Genomic DNA, 17,340 nt, shown 5'->3' with positions numbered 1-17,340 from the left:
TCAGAGCTGAACTTGCGTTTCATTATTAGGCCAAGTAAAAAAGAATGGCGGCATCCCCGCCCAGGAAATGACATCACACTGACCGGAACAGAAAAGATCCATATCAAATAAAACTCACAAAGAAGAATTACTAGAGATCAGCGTTACCAGAGACGCTTCTCAATAATAGAGATACTACGGACATGGCACTATCTGGGAACTGCATGACAGGACAATTCATGGCACTATCTGGGCACTGCATGACAGGACTATTCATGGCACTATCTGGGCACTGCATTACAAGACAATTCATGGCACTATCTGGGCACTGCATTTCAGGACGATTCATGGCACTATCTGGGCACTGCATGGCAGGACAATTCATGGCACTATGTGGGCACTGCATGGCAGGACAATTCATGGCACTATCTGGGCACTACATTGCAGGGCAATTAATGGCACTATCTGGGCACTGCATGGCAGGACAATTCATGGCACTATCTGGGCACTGCATGGCAGGATAATGCATGCCACTATCTGGGCATTGTGTGGCAGGACAATTAATGACACTATCTGGGCATTGTGTGGCAGGACAATTCATGGCACTATCTTGGCATTGTGTGGCAGGACAATTCATGGCACTATCTGGGCATTGTGTGGCACTATTCCTTTGGGAACAGTATATCAATATTTATCTGCTTAGTCCGTTAGTTGCAGCTGCAGGGACCGGGGGGGTTTATGTGTGAAGGACCCAGCGGTTTACAGGTTACCAGTAAGGAGCTGCCCTCAATGTCAAGCAGCAGCTTCAAAAGCAGATACAATTATAGAGAGATGAAAACCTGTAAATATAAATATATCTGCAAATCCCTTGTAAACCTCATCATAACTATGGGGGGACCGGACCAGAGGGGGCTCAGAGGTGGCAATAAATGGGATAGGAGGTCTCTCTAATAAGAGGAGGATCCATTGCGCTTGTTCAGCTTTGTAAAAAAGACCTTAGAGGTGATTTTATAAAATGTTATTAGTGATGGTGGAGATAATGACAGAACGTGACACACGTCTAATAATGATGTTCAGGTGAACGGAGAAATGATCGTGTGGGGGACATGAAGGATGGGTTTTCTCTAAAAGCGGTTTCAGTCACGTGGGATTTTTAACTACTTCACAACCCTAGACCACCAGGGATGTCTCCACGAACTCATTCACAACCCTAGACGACCAGGAATGTCTCCACTAACTCATTCACAACCCTAGACCACCCAGGATGTCTCCACTAACTCATTCACAACCCTAGACCACCCGGGATGTCTCCACTAACTCATTCACAACCCTAGACCACCAGGGATGTCTCCACTAACTCATTCACAACCCTAGACCACCAGGAATGTCTCCACTAACTCATTCACAACCCTAGACCACCAGGGATTTCTCCACTAACTCATTCACAACCCTAGACCACCAGGGATGTCTCCACTAACTCATTCACAACCCTAGACCACCAGGGATGTCTCCACTAACTCATTCACAACCCTAGACCACCAGGAATGTCTCCACTAACTCATTCACAACCCTAGACCACCAGGGATGTCTCCACTAACTCATTCACAACCCTAGACCACCAGGGATGTCTCCACTAACTCCTTCTAAACCCTAGACCACCAGAGATGTCTCCACTAACTCATTCACAACCCTAGACCACCAGGGCTGTCTCCATTAACTCCATCACCACCCTAGACCACCCGTGATGTCTCCACTAACTCCCTCACAACCCTGGATCACCAGGTATGTCTTCACTGACTCCCTCACAACCCTAGACCACCAGGTATGTCTCCACCTACACCTTTACAACCTTAGACCACCAGTGATGTCTACACTAATTCCCTCACAACCTTAGACCACCAGGAATGTCTCCACCTACTCCCTTACAACCCTAAACCACTAGGGATGTCTCCAATAACTCCCTCACCACCCTGGACCACCAGGGATGTCTCCACCTACTCCCTTACAACCCTAAACCACTAGGGATGTTTGCAATAACTCCCTCACAATCCTAGACCACCAGGGACGTCTCCACTAACTCCCTCACCAACCTAGACCACCAGGGATGTCTTCACCTACTCCCTTAAAACCCTAGACCACTAGGGATGTCTCCAAGAACTCCCTCACAACCCTAGACCACCAGGTATGTCTCCACCTACACCTTTACAACCTTAGACCACCAGTGATGTCTACACTAATTCCCTCACAACCTTAGACCACCAGGAATGTCTCCACCTACTCCCTTACAACCCGAAACCACTAGGGATGTCTCCAATAACTCCCTCACCACCCTAGACCACTAGGGATGTCTCCAATAACTCCCTCACAACCCTAGACCACTAGGGATGTCTCCAATAACTCCCTCACAACCCTGGACCGCAAGGGATGTCTCCACCTATGCCCCTAAATCCTAGACCACCAGGGATGTCTCCACTACTTCCCTCACAATCCTAGAGCACCAGGGATGTCTTCACTAACTCTCTCACAAGCCTAGACTACTAGGGAGGTCTCCACCAACACCGAGACCACAAGGGATGTCTCCACTAATTCCCTCGCAACCCTAGACCACCAGAGATGTCCCCACTAAATCCCTCACAACCCTAGACCACCAGGGATGTCTCCAATAACTCATTCACAACCCTAGACCACCAGGGCTGTCTCCACTAACTCCATCACCACCCTAGACCACCCGTGATGTCTCCACTAACTCCTTCACAACCCTGGATCACCAGGTATGTCTTCACTGACTCCCTAACAACCCTAGACCACCCGTGATGTCTCCACTAACTCCCTCACAACCCTAGACCACCAGGGATGTCTCCACGAACTCATTCACAACCCTAGACCACCAGGGATGTCTCCACTAACTCATTCACAACCCTAGACCACCAGGGATGTCTCCACTAACTCATTCACAACCCTAGAACACAAGGGATGTCTCCACTAACTCATTCACAACCCTAGACCACCAGGGATGCCTCCACTAACTCCTTCTAAACCCTAGACCACGTCTCCACTAACTCATTCACAACCCTAGACCACCAGGGCTGTCTCCACTAACTCCATCACCACCCTAGACCACCCGTGATGTCTCCACTAAGTCCCTCACAAACCTGGATCACCAGGTATGTCTTCACTGACTCCCTCACAACCCTAGACCACCAGGTATGTCTCCACCTACACCTTTACAACCTTAGACCACCAGTGATGTCTACACTAATGCCCTCAAAACCTTAGACCACCAGGAATGTCTCCACCTACTCCCTTACAACCCTAAACCACTAGGGATGTCTCCAATAACTCCCTCACCCCCCTAGACCACCAGGGATGTCTCCACCTACTCCCTTACAACCCTAAACCACTAGGGATGTCTGCAATAACTCCCTCACAATTCTAGACCACCAGGGACGTCTCCACTAACTCCCTCACCAACCTAGACCACCAGGGATGTCTTCACCTACTCCCTCACAACCCTAGACCACTAGGGATGTCTCCAATAGCTCCCTCACAACCCTAGACAACTAGGGATGTCTCCAATAACTCCCTCCCAACCCTGGACCGCCAGGGATGTCTCCACCTATGCCCCTAAATCCTAGACCACCAGGGATGTCTCCACTAACTCCCTCACAATCCTAGAGCACCAGGGATGTCTTCACTAACTCTCTCACAAGCCTAGACTACTAGGGAGGTCTCCACCAACTCCGAGACCACCAGGGATGTCTCCACTAACTCCATTACAACCCTGGATCACCAGGGATGTCTCCACTAACTCCTTCATAACCCTAGACCACAGAGATGTCTCCACTAACTCCCTCACAACCCTAGACCACCAGGGGTGTTTCCACTAACTCCTTCACAACCCGAGACCACCAGGGATGTCTCCACTAACTCCCTCACAACCCCAGATCACATGGATGTTTCCACTGACTCTCTTATAATCCTAGACCAATAACTTCTTTACAACCTTAGACCACCAGGGATGTCTCCCCTATTTCCATCACCACCCTAGACCACTAGGGATGTCTCCAATAACTCCCTCACAACCCTAGACCGCCAGGGATGTCTCCACCTATGCCTCTAAATCCCAGACCACCAGGGATGTCTCCACTAACTCCCTCACAATCCTAGAGCACTAGGGATGTCTTGACTAACTCCCTAACAATCCTAGACCAGCAGGGATGTCTCCACTAACTCCCTCACCACCCTAAAGCACCAGGGATGTCTCCACCTACTCCCTCACTACCCTAGACCACCAGGGATGTCTCCACTAACTCCCTCAGATCCCTAGACCATCAGGAATGTCTCCACTAACTCCCTCCCAACCCTAGACCACCAGGGATGTCTCCACTAAATCCCTCACAACCCTAGACCACCAGGGCTGTCTCCACTAACTCCCTCCCAACCCTAGACCACCAGGGATGTCTCCACTAAATCCCTCACAACCCTAGACCACCAGGGATGTCTTCACTAACTCCCTCACAACCCTAGACCACCAGGGATGTCTCCACTAAGTCTCTCACAACCCTAGACCACCAGGGATATCTCCACTAACTCCCTCACAACCCTAGACCACCAGGGATGTCTCCACTAACTCTCTCACAACCCTAGACTACCAGGGATATCTCCACTAAATCCCTCACAACCCTAGACCACCAGGGATGTCTTCTTAAAAGGGGACTACTAACTAATGGCTGATCCATAGGATAGGCTATTAAAGTACAATGAGTGGGGTCCAACCCTTGGGACCCCAACCGATCAGCACCTTACATACAGTTGTACTACAGCTCAACTTATCTACGCGAACAGGGCCGTAGTACCAGACACAGCCACACCAGGACGTACGGCGCTGTGACTGAATAAACAACTGCCCCTTCGTTCTGCTAATTTGTGGGTCCAAGGTGTCGGACCCTCTTATACATTGATAATTAAAAGAGAAAAAGATGGCGCTCCATAGCGTGGAACCTTAGTGGGTTTGGATGAACATAAAGTTGAACGGCTCACCTGGTCAGGATATGCTGAGCAGGCACAACCCTGTGGATAGGCTGAAGTGATGGCAGCTGCTGCTCTCCCGGATCCGTGAGTAAAGCAACAGGTGAGGCTCATCACAAGAGCGTCCATAGTGATCACACGCTCTGGCGTTTTGACCGCCGGCCTCCGTAATTTTCCACATTTGTTAGGCTCTGTTCACACACAAAATAAAAAACGTCTGAAAATACGGAGCTGTTTCCAAGGGAAAACAGCTCCTAATTTTCAGACGTTTTTTAATCAAAGTCGCGTTTTTCGCTGCGTTTTTAACGGCTGTTTTTGCAGCTGTTTTTCTATAGAGTCTATGTCTAGTTGAAAAACGGCCGCGTAAAACACGCCCCGTCGGAGCAGAACGCCGTTTTTCCCGTTGAAATCAATGGGCAGATGTTTGGAGGCGTTCTGCGTCCGATTTTTCAGCTGTTTTTTGGACATTTACAGTCCGAAAAGACTCCGTGTGAACATGCCCTAATTTCACGTCACTGACGTCATTTCACAAATGCTGGAACTTTCTCACCTCGTTTGAGGGGTAGCGTCCCCATGTGGGAGAGCGTGACGTAACAAACAACAGGTCACATGACTACAAAAAAGAAACAAATTATAAACAAGTATAAATAGGGGAACGGGCTGCGATGCTCTGCAGCCATAAGAGAAAGGACAGATGTTCTGCAGGTGGGTGTTCAATTTGAATAGAAAAAAAACATCTCTATTGAATAATCTCTCCATATAAACCCCCTGTACTGTGTAGGAGCAGCAGGATAGGGGTGAGATGCTCTGCAACAGGTAGAGATGAAATGTGCTGCAGATGCTACTCTGCAACGAGGGAGAGATGCTCTGTAGCAAGGAGAGGAGGTAGAGTTTTCCTGTAGATGAAGTCTGAGATGTTCTGTAACTGGAGAAGCGGGGTGAGATCCTCTGCAGCGCGTGGGGACAGTGATGCTCTGCAGAAAGGGGAGGAGCAGCGTGAGGGGCGGTGCCAGGCATCAGCAGTATATAGGGAGCTCACGCGGCCTCTCCTCTCGCCTGCTGTACGGACCGAGCACCCGCACTGTGAGTAACACTCGGGGATGGGGGAGGGTTATTGGCACTTTCACCTTCCGCGCCCGCGCTTTACTGCACCTGTCTTGGCGCAGAGGAGATGGAGTTTCCGGACAAAACCGGCTGTACCCCCCCCCCCCCCCGGAGACCGGCGCACGAGGAGTTAATTCTGTGCTGTCAATCACTGTCAATGTCGCGCTTCTTTGTCCCGTATATGTCGCACTTCTGTGTATGCATTGTGTAAGTCTGGAGATGTGATTTGTGGCTGAGCGTTTCCTCTTTCATAACCTGCAGGGGGAGGGGGCTGTGTCTATAGGGGAACATGTGCAGCATGTATGACCCCCAACCCATATACACAGCAGTTATGTCCGCTGCCTCCTGTATATACGATCTATGGTCTGCCCTCCTGCGCGCTTTATTTTAGGTCTTGTGCGTTTTTGATCAGGAACCCTCGGTCGCCGTCCACAACTATCGGCTGGAGCGCGGCCAATTAATCGTCTGCCATTGTTCATATGATCCAACCATCAACGCGCCAGACTAAACTGTCCGATCAGGGGGGCGGCCTAAAACTAGGTTCTACTGCTCGCTCGTGTAGTGTCAGCCGAAGAGATCAAACTTGACGATCACGTTGCGTCTATTGAGGGATCTGAGAAGGGGCACAAATTATTGGTTTTCTCTCACAGGCCATTCACATGGTCCCAAAAAACCGCCCGTGTGAACAGCCCCGTAAGTTATTAATTTGAACGCAGCCGTGTGATGGATGTTAAAGAAAACTGCCGGCCGATTATCCTGTTCATGTGAATAAGCCCTTAGACTGTCCTCATGTTGGGGATACTACAACTCCCAGTGTGTGTCAGAGCATGTTGGGGGTGGTAGTGTCTGGAGGGCCCTGGGAGATGTTCTAACCAGGAACAATGTGCAGCCGGATATTTGTCTTATAAACACGAGAATTCCAGGCGGGGGATGGGTCCTCAAAGTCCACGCACCGTCCATAACTAATAACGATATCGGCGGACATGGCCGGCGCCTCCTCACATCAGTAACGTGCGGCCCCCAATATCTGCCTGTAGACGGGGTCACAGGAGGGGAACAGTCTTTTCTGTAAACTGTTCCTGCCTTTTGGCTCAAAACTGATCCTGACTCTGGGGCCCCCGGGACGTGCTGCGACAGGGCCCCGGGATTGTGTTGCGACAGGGGCCCGTCCTGGACGCGGAGGACCCAGCCGCTATGAATACAATAGTTCGTTGTTGTGATGCTGATGACAGAGAATTTGGCAGGAGACGGAGGTTGCGGAATCCTCTTTACTGGCAGCGTCGGAGCGTTTGGACCAGGAGTCGCCGGGTGTTACATTGTATCCAGTATTGTACGGCTCCTGTTACTATATCCGTCCTGATACAATGTTTCATGTCTGGAGCGCGCGCCACGTGTTACATTGTATCAGTCTTATCTAGAATAGCGCTGTCCGCCGTGTGTTGCGCTGTACTTGGTATCGGATATCTAGCACTGTCCGCCATGTCTGGATTATTTTCCTCCTAATAAAGCACAAGTCGTCTTTCACTATCGGTAACTGGAGTCTAGCTCCGTATTTCTTGAGGATTATTTCAGATTTTCAAATTTTTTTTTCTGTTTCTGTGGAGAGTGACCGGCGGTTTCTGTGGAGAGTGACCGGCGGTTTCTGTGGAGAGTGACCGGCGGTTTCTGTGGAGAGTGACCGGCGGTTTCTGTGGAGAGTGACCGGCGGTTTCTGTGGAGAGTGACCGGCGGTTTCTGTGGAGAGTGACCGGCGGTTTCTGTGGAGAGTGACCGGCGGTTTCTGTGGAGAGTGACCGGCGGTTTCTGTGGAGAGTGACCGGCGGTTTCTGTGGAGAGTGACCGGCGGTTTCTGTGGAGAGTGACCGGCGGTTTCTGTGGAGAGTGACCGGCGGTTTCTGTGGAGAGTGACCGGCGGTTTCTGTGGGGAGTGACCGGTGGTTTCTGTGGAGAGTTACCGGCGGTTTCTGTGGAGAGTTACTGGCGGTTTTTCTTTGAAGGCCCTTCACTTATTGGCAGTCACTCTATGTAATGTTATGTGGGTGATATTGTTCCATGTGGAAACCTCCAGTGTATCTCAGGACTTGGCTTGGATACGTCCTGCTCAGTGGATACTCGGTAGCTGCTCCGGTATAACTAACGGTTTATAACTTCGGCCGAGTCCTTTACAAGGTTTTATGTAAATGACACTGAATCGTTGTATAATGAACTCTTGCAGCTTTCTAATAGGCTTTCATTTCCTCACCTCTTTTCAATAACTCTGCTTGCTGCTGGAATTCAAACTGTTTTCCCATTCGCTGAGGCAAACTTTGCCCTGGCCTAGTCCTGCTCACACAGCTGCATTCCTCATGGAGTGTTCGGACGGTTCTGGCGTTTCCATAAGATGCTTGCACTGCTTTCTTCTCTCGCTCGCGGATAAGTTGGATTGTTGAAGGGGGTCACAGGCCTAGAGGCGGAACCCCCACCTATGAGACCTTGATGTATCCTGTGGATATACCATCTATTGGTCAGCATGCCCCCTTACAAACTGATACGCGTAGACTTGCAGCAGTGCCAGTAGGACTAGGCCAAATGTTTCCATTCACTGACTGCAAGCACAGAGCTTTTAAATGGTCAGGCATTGAAACTTGTCATTAGAAAGTTGTGGACTGTTATGTCAGTGATTACATAAAAGCGGAAACTGCCTGTAAACATTATCGTGTTGCGGGTCGATAGGTTCGTGACTTTACGTTAAACTCTGTAAATTCCTCTGTGCTGCGGGGTGACCGCGCTCGCTGGTATGTCCAGGGCAGGATCGCTGTTTGTTGCCCTTTGGAATCCAGAAAGCGGTTATTGATGCTTGGATCTGTGGCGGTGGAAGACGTGAACCTCGACCGCAAGTGCAAGTTAATGAATGACTTAAAGTGCGGAGTAAATTGCGTGGACGGCAGAAACCGCGGCTGCTGACGCTTCACATTTATCACAGACACCAGGATCCAGGGTGACCAATTCTTGCAGCCCGTCCGTCACTCCGGTCTCCGCAGCTTCCGCCTCCTGTAGGATGATGAACTGTCTGCGCTGGGATATTCTTGGTGTGACTTGTTTTTCCCCGGGCAGAAGACTGGAGGCCGCGGGCGTATCCGGCATCCTATGTATACAGGGCGTAGAGCTGGGAAGGGGGTCACATATTTATACATTTACACCACTTTCCGTCAGCAGATACTGCGAGAAGAGGAGTGAAGGATATTCTGCGCCGGAGACACCTGGTTATTACATTGATCGCTGCGTTCTCCACCGTTCTCTCTATTTTATAGATCAGCGCTCTGTACCTTTAAGACACCCCTGAGACCTGCGCTCCTCTATTATGGGGTCTGCTTGTTTCAAGGGATTTTTCGTAGTTGGTTCTGTTTTTGTAACTCCTCTCCGAACACCCCCCCCCCCCCCCCCCGAGCCCCATAATGAAGTGGGTGCAGCGCTCAGTAATACCCCCATCATTGCTGGACAGACTTCTGTAATTAAGGGTCCTCTGTGTCAACGAGACGGCTCGTTTACCGGCGCTGGTTTGCTCCTGTCACACGGAGCTATGGATGGGGACGAGCGCTCGTTACTCCGATTGCTCATCTCCCCCCCCCATCCGTTATGTCGGCAGCGCGTCTCCTGTTTACACCAAGATGTTCTGCCGACCACCACAATTTACTTTTTAAAATGATCCGATCAGTAGATTAACGAGCGTTCACACCGAGCAATGGTCTGGAACGAGCGCTCCCCACAACCCCCATTTGTCCGATTTATTGGCCAGTGTAAAAGTGCCTCTAATTAGTGGCCCAATAGTGTATTCAGGAAGTCCATGCCAAGCCCACACCTCTGCCGTCTTCTTTTTTTTTTTTTTTTTTTTTCCAGGGAATTCTCACAGGTCTAGGAAGGTTATTTATCTAGATGTTACTGGATGCAGCTTTGGATGTAACTAGAGTATGACATGTCCATTTTAAAGGAAAAAAGTTTAAACTATTTTAGTAGATGTAGATCACCTAGAGTGACCTGATCAGAGGGCGCAGTGACTCTTATTATAGAGGACTGGTGAGCCCATACTGATGCCAAGGGGCAAAAGTGTAGGTGGTCCGTCCCTAGCACTGGGGTGTGGGTGCCAGCGAGGTGTGTGGTCTCCTTAGAAGGGTCCTCCATCTTTGTATGGCCGGGGTGGAGTGCCCCTTTAGATCTAGTCTCAGGGTCCAGATTCCGGTCGTCCTTGTGATCGTCGCTCTAGAAATTCCAACTCTGCCGCCGATTCCTCGAGTTCTTGCACCGTTCGCCCGAGTCACATGATCCTTTTTAATCCAGTGGCTTTTAATTTGTGACGGAGGATGAATCTTATGTTTAGCTGCGCGGTGCGTTGGCATTAATTGACTTATTTTTTTTCCCCTTTTAGACTAAATCAACATGTCTGCCGGAAACGCTAAAATTGGTAAACTTGCTCCGGACTTTACTGCAAAGGCCGTGATGCCCGATGGACAATTCCAAGACCTGAAGTTCTCGAGCTATAGAGGTTTGTGGCTTAAGTGTCGTCCGTCTCCCCTTGTAAAACCTGGCGCTGTGAAGTGATCACTTGTAGCATCAGTGACTTAAAGGGATTGTCCACTAATGTAAGCTGGACCCCCATGATCGGCTGCTATCACCGGGGGGGGGGGGGGGGTTGGCGGTATGCAGCACCCAGTAAGTGTTTATATAAAGTAATGTTTGCAGAAGTTGTCACCCCCCTCCCCCACAATGGTTTACTGAAAACAGGAACGGATCCCTTTAAATTCCAATGCACCGAAAAGTCACAAATACAGAAAGTTCATTAATTAGCAATGAAAACTCTGCCGCCCTCCAGTATCGGTCATGCGGGTACTTAGAGGGGTTTTCTAGGTTTGTGTAAATCTTAAAGGGACACTCCGTGCAGGGCATGACTGTCAAAGGAAAATCTTATGAAGTGCCGAGCAACGTTTTAAAAATGGGTTTGTGGATGGCGAGGGGGTGGAGTCAGGAGTCACATGATCGTATTATGACGTGGTGATTGGATTTTCATCCCCCTGCAGGAAAGTACATCGTGTTTTTCTTCTACCCCTTGGACTTCACATTCGTCTGCCCCACGGAGATCATCGCCTTCAGCGACCGCGTGGAGGAGTTCAAGAAGATAAACTGCGAGGTCATCGGTGCGTCCGTGGACTCTCACTTCTGCCACTTGGCCTGGTACGTTCCTTGTCGTGGTCTGTGTGGTGATAACCGGTCATGTGCCCGCAGTAACCTGAAAGGGCCGCTGCCCGGTCTTATACAAATTTAAGCTCAGTTTAAAAGTTCTGTTAATTTCTCGTTATGTGGGTTCTGCCCTTAACCTCCTGTATCTGCTGCTCAGGACCAACACTTCCCGGAAAGATGGCGGTTTGGGCCCCATGAAGATCCCCCTGGTAGCCGACACTCTGCGCACAATCTCACAGGACTACGGTGTTCTCAAGGAGGACGAGGGGATCTCATTCAGGTGAGAAGAATGTTTGGTGTTCTGCAGCAGCTGAGGCCATGGTGGAGTGAGCTGCCATTACTCTAATGTGCTGCAGGGGGAGCTATGGGCCTCGGGGGCGCAGGGCCCCAGTTGTGTTGGCAAACTGCAAATCCGGCTCAGTAACTTCTAGAAATCTCGCTCTGCCAGACCTACAGGGATTTTAGAGTTTGTCTGAGACTCCTTTAAGTTAACCCTTTCAGATAAGAGCTCTTATAAAGGGCTGCTCCGACCACTTCTAATCTCTGGGTTAGGGGTTTCCTCATGATGCTGACCTCTCCCTCTTTTCTCGGTTCAGAGGCCTCTTCATTGTGGATGATAAAGGAATCCTGCGTCAGATCACCATTAATGACCTGCCCGTCGGCCGCTCGGTGGATGAGACCCTGCGGCTGGTTCAGGCTTTCCAGCACACGGACAAGTATGGTGAAGGTGAGTGGCCCGTGAGGACATTGTATGAAGCCGGTGCAACTGCAGGGGGTCTGGGGGGACTTCACTATGAATCCACTGAGGTTTGAGGTCCAGTGTACCTCATTCTCTTATGGGTTTTCAGGTCATATAATTCTGCTGTGATATTCCAGATCAGACTGAAGGTCCCATGAGCGATTACCCCCCCCCCCCCCCCCAATACCGCCAGGACCCCCATTCCCAGGATACTACAGGGGTTCAATAACTTTCTAACATTCTGCTGCTTTAGAATATACAGTGAAACCTCTGCATTGGGTGGTGGTCTTATAGGGAAGCGCCCCCCCCCCCCAAGATCCTGGCATGTAAATAAGAATGTGCCTATTCACTGACAGCAAACAGACTGAAAACCCATCTTGACTATGTGCGTTAAACTGCTGCAGATTGTTACAATGCATCAGCGCTCTTGTAACAAGTCGTCATGTTCCTGTGTCAGTTGGATGTCAACAGGACAGATATTCAGGATGTTGGCAAAACTCTTCCCGTTTATTGCCGGCAAGCAGAGATCTTAACTGATGTTTTTTACGAATACTGTTAATCACCCCTGTCCACAGAATAGATCAGGTGAGATTACTGGGGCCCTTTTGCTGGCCCCCCCTGATATATCCAGCGTGTCGCTGTGCGGGCGCTCGTCTGGGGAAATCCCCTGTAGGTGTTAATTCCTTCCCTCTTGGGTGTGACGGGCGTGACTTGGTAATTAGGGCACAGTACAGAGTCCCGTCAAGACACAACAGATCTCGGATTCGTCAGAATTTCTCTCTAATTTTCCAGATGCCGCGGTGTGTGGTGCCCTGGACAGACATTGTGATGGGGTAACAGCCGCTGATCAGAGGCCGACCATAAATCCTAATTACCAATCCTGTGTCGCACTCTGACCGTCTCAGTCCTTGGGGGTGGGGGGTTATAGCGCATGGAGGCAGCAGCGGCAGGTCTTCAATATTTGGATTTTATTCATTTAACCCCTTAGCGACATGGTACATGGCAGCTGTGAAGGGGAAGTATGGAGCGGGCTCATGGGCTGAGCGCACTCCATACTCAGCAGGACACCTCACTGCAACCAGCGCCATCCAGGATCACTGATTCCGCCTGTTAAGTCAATTAGATGCCACGGTCAATCGCGACTAAGGCGTTAAAATGAGGGTTGCATCCCCCTCGGACATGCTGTAGGACCCCTGCAATGCTATGGCGGGTGCCAATGTTCGTCATGGCAGTCTGGGGTCCTAATCGATCAATGCCATCAGCTCTGCCATCTATAAAACCTGTCCTAATCACTATATACTGCAATACGTTAGTACTGCAGTATATAGTGCCAGTGATCCAACGATCGCCGCTTTAAGTCCCCCAGGATAAAACCAGTGCATTAAAGTTGTTTTTTAATGTACGTAAAAAATAAATAAACTCTTTACCCATTTGTTTTATATTCCCCCCCCCCCCTAGTAGTTCGGATAACTGGTATCACCGCGTCCAATCGATTAGAATATAATGTTTAACCAGCTTGGTGACTGCCGTAAAAGACTCGACTGCTGTTTTTTGGTCACCTCGCTCCCCAAAAAATGGAGTTAAGTGATCAAAAATGCCTGTACCCCAAAATAGTACCAATAAACTACAGCTCGTCCTGCAAAAAAGAAGCACCCCCCCCTCCCCTGCTCAGTAGACAAGTTGGCTCAAATTGTCACCATGTTCTAACTTTTTTTTTTTTTTTTTTTTTTTTTTCCTTTGTAAAACATACAATAACGATCTGCTGCGGCCACCAAATGTATAAAGTTGTGGGGTCTTTGTCTGGAGGACTGGGACGGGAAGAACGTAGAACAATTCTCTGCACAATGACCCTTCATATAAAACCATAAATATCAGTCTATGGTCTCGTCTGCCCTCCAGTCCTCGGGTCCCCCCTCCCCCGACATGTCAGGATATCCAGAAAACACCAGCGGCCGTTCCTCGTGTGCCGGCCATTTATATCGCCCATAAAACCTGACCGTCCGGGGAGACCTGAGGACTGGACTACAGGATCTAATAATCCGTCTGATCCGCATTGATTTGTAGCGGACTCCTTCCCAGCATGTGAGATACGGAGCTCGCCGGTCAGTCCTATGTAAATGAAGCTTTATCATAATGGAAAAGTTCTGCAACTTTCTGATAGACTCCTAATATATATATATTTTATTCTTTTTCTCATTTCCTCACTATTTTAAATATCTTTTTGCTGTCAATGAATGGAAACCTTTTTTATTTATCTCCAGAGGCTAAAAATGATAAATTACAATTGTATCCGGTCTAGACAATCCTCAGGACAGGAGACAGATGTGTGATACGCGTTGGGTTCAGAGGTTTTGTTTTCCCAACACTGATCTAATAGTTTCCAGTCACTGACAGCAAACACATGTTGAAAATGGTCAGGAATTAAGACCAAGGGGAATTAATGAAGACTGTTTCACACCCTAATCTGCAACTAAACTGCGCTGCCATAGAATGTCACTGTAATTTGGTGCACATTCAGCAGCCGTAGATTTGTGCCATAATTTACGCCAATTCTTAACCCCTTAGTGACCACCAATACGCCTTTTCACGTGATTCACTAATGGGCTTTAGGCTAGGCTGACGCCTTTTCACGTCAGCCTAGTCTAAGTCCTGCACGGGTCTCCCGTACAGGCAGGAGCCGGGGCTCTGCTGTCTGATGACAGCTGAGCTCCTGCTCCAACGCCCGCGATCGAAGTTTACTTCGATCGCGGCCGTTTTAACCCGTTAAATGCCGCCGTCAATAGCGACCGCGGCATTTAACTTTGTTTACAGAGGGCGTGCGCTCCCTCTGTCACCCATCGGCGGCCCGCGAATGAAATCGCGGGTCTCCGATGGGGTGTCATGGCAGCCGGGGGACTGATAAAAGCCCCCAGGTCTGCCCTGGACATATTCCTGTTAGGACGCGCCGGAGGCACGTCCTAACAGATTGCCTGTCAGATTTACACTGACAGGCAATAATGCTCTGGTATACGAAGTATACCAGAGCATTATAGCAGCGATCGGAATATCGCACAGTAAAGTCCCCGAGTGGGACTAATAAAATCAGTCATCAAAGTGAAATAAAGATTATTAATAAAAAGTACAGTAAAAAAATCAATTTTTTCCCATAAAAAGTGGTTTTATTTAGTAAGTGTAAAAAAAATAAATAAAAGTACACATATGTGGTATCGCTGCGACCGTAATGACTCCATTAATAAAGTTAATAGGTAATTTAAACCGCAAAGTGAACACCGTAAAAAAAAACGCAAAAAACCATGGCGAAATTGCAATTTTTTTCCATTGCCCCCCAAAAAAGTCATAATAAAAATGAATCAATAAGTCCCATGCACCCCAAAACAGTACCATTCAAAACTACGTCTTGTCCCGCAGAAAACAAGCCCAAAAAAATCACTACATTGATGGAAAAATAAAAAAATTACGGCTCTTGGAAAGCGACGAGGCAAAAACAAATAATTTTAGTTCAAAAGTGTTTTTATTGTGCAAAAGTCGTAAAACATAAAAACCTCCACATATGTGGTATCGCCGTAATCGTACCGACCCAGAGAATAAAGGTAACATGTTATTTACGTCGCATAGTGAACGGCGTCAATTTAAAAACGCATAGAACAATGGCGGAATTTCAGTTTTTTTTTATCCCCCCCCCCCCCAAAAAGGTTAATAAAAGTTAATATAAAAATTATATGTACCCAAAAATGGTGCCATTAAAAAGCACAACTAATCCCGCAAAAAACAAGTCCTCATACAGCTATGTAGACGAAAAAATAAAAACGTTATAGCTCTTAGAATGCGACTATAGAAAAACGAATAAAATAGCTTGGTCATTAGGGCCTAAAATGGGCTGGTCACGAAGGGGTTAAAGGACTTAATAAATCCCCCCCTCCCACCGCTGATACAATATTGCAGAATTTTCTTCATACATGATACAATGATTGTGCTTTACTTACATAATTCTGGACTGGCCCTTTAATTTGGGTGGATTTCGTAGCGCTGACGCTTCTGTTGTAACGGCTGCCGCTCTTGTCTGTTGCAGTCTGCCCGGCCGGATGGAAACCCGGAAGTGACACCATCAAGCCCGACGTCCAGAAGAGCAAGGAGTATTTCTCCAAGCAAAAGTAAAGGCAGGCGCTGCTGCCCGTCGTAGTTGGGGGGTCTCGGCCCTCTATAGAAAGTTTAATGTATTTCAGGAACGTTTTATAATGCAGTGATGTAGAATATGGCGGCCGCCGCCGTCTGCGGGATGGCGTTACGTCTGTTGTAACATTCCTTGTGACTGGCAATTTTTGTAAAGACCAATTAAAGTTCTTCTGGGAATGACCCGGTGTCTGTGGCTCCTTAGACGGTCGCGTCCTGCGCTGAGTCGGTGAGGCTACATCCCCTCGTCCTGCGGCAGTCATTTCCCACAGATCTCTTCACACGCTGGTGTGATCATTTCCTGGGACTGTAAGGAAAGCCGGTAAAAAAGCAGCTGTGTGGGGACTTCCTGTCATGTGACTTCTCATAGAACACGTGTGGAGGTCATGTGACAGGAAGTCAATGCAGGTAGTCTAATGCGACCATGGCAACCCCCAGAGCGCACAATATTTATAGGCCTGAAGCCATGGGAAGAGTAAGGGTATGTTCACACACAGTCAAAACCACTGAAAATTATGGAGCTGGTTTCAGAGAATTTCCTCCTGACTCCCTGTTTTTTCAGGTGGGATCTCTGCTACTGACCACTGTTTTGGGGATTGTTAAGTCTTTCCTTGGGATGGATATTCCGACCCTTACATCTGGTTCTTCTGAGCCTTGCGTGGCCTCTGGATCTGTAAGTTTGTTCCAGGGAAGGGGGTGAGACCGGTTTTGCTTACAACGCGCCGGCTTAATCCGGTTTGTGTATAGGAGGAAAAAGAGCCCCCTTCAAAGGCCAAAAAACCCTGTTCTGTAGATGTGCTTTATGCACTCAAAATTATCTTCGAATAAGAAATTTGTCAAATGTGTATAGAAAGTTATCCGGGTGAGCGGCCATCTTTACTGGAGGGAACTAAAGGGATGGTTAAACCGGAGATACAATCCCCTGACACGCTTTTCTCAAGCATTCCTCCCACACCAAAAAATGAGAAATCATGGTGGGAGAGAATTCAGGTTCTGGAGGTGGCGGTAAATGTATGTGTACACGTCCGATACGCCTGAAATTACGGAGCGGTTTTTCTATGGAAAACTGCTGAAAATACGTCCCAAGAAGTGACAGTCCCTACTTTGAT

General features: G+C 48.7%; 1 protein-coding gene across 1 annotated transcript; it reads left to right on the top strand.

Annotated features, from left to right (window-relative positions):
• Positions 1-5,996: 5,996 nt before the first annotated feature.
• On the top strand, positions 5,997-16,414 carry PRDX1 (peroxiredoxin 1). Its single transcript, XM_075832606.1, has 6 exons — positions 5,997-6,090; positions 10,514-10,630; positions 11,163-11,316; positions 11,480-11,602; positions 11,919-12,049; positions 16,131-16,414. The coding sequence occupies exons 2-6, from the start codon at positions 10,525-10,527 to the stop codon at positions 16,214-16,216; spliced, it is 600 nt and encodes a 199-aa protein (XP_075688721.1). The 5' UTR covers positions 5,997-6,090; positions 10,514-10,524; the 3' UTR covers positions 16,217-16,414.
• Positions 16,415-17,340: the final 926 nt, after the last annotated feature.

The sequence above is a fragment of the Rhinoderma darwinii genome, chromosome 7 (assembly GCF_050947455.1).
Source record: "Rhinoderma darwinii isolate aRhiDar2 chromosome 7, aRhiDar2.hap1, whole genome shotgun sequence".
Lineage (NCBI taxonomy): Eukaryota > Metazoa > Chordata > Amphibia > Anura > Rhinodermatidae > Rhinoderma > Rhinoderma darwinii.
The sequence above is the reverse complement of the archived record's forward strand: the minus strand, read 5'-3'. Positions and strand labels throughout refer to the sequence as shown.

Excerpts from the sequence above, each read along its gene's own strand:
- PRDX1 (XM_075832606.1), top strand. The coding sequence starts at position 10,525 with ATGTCTGCCGGAAACGCTAAAATTGGTAAACTTGCTCCGGACTTTACT. Across the intron at positions 11,317-11,479 it reads CACTTCTGCCACTTGGCCTG|GACCAACACTTCCCGGAAAG; the intron begins GTACGTTCCTTG and ends TCTGCTGCTCAG. Across the intron at positions 12,050-16,130 it reads CACGGACAAGTATGGTGAAG|TCTGCCCGGCCGGATGGAAA; the intron begins GTGAGTGGCCCG and ends TGTCTGTTGCAG.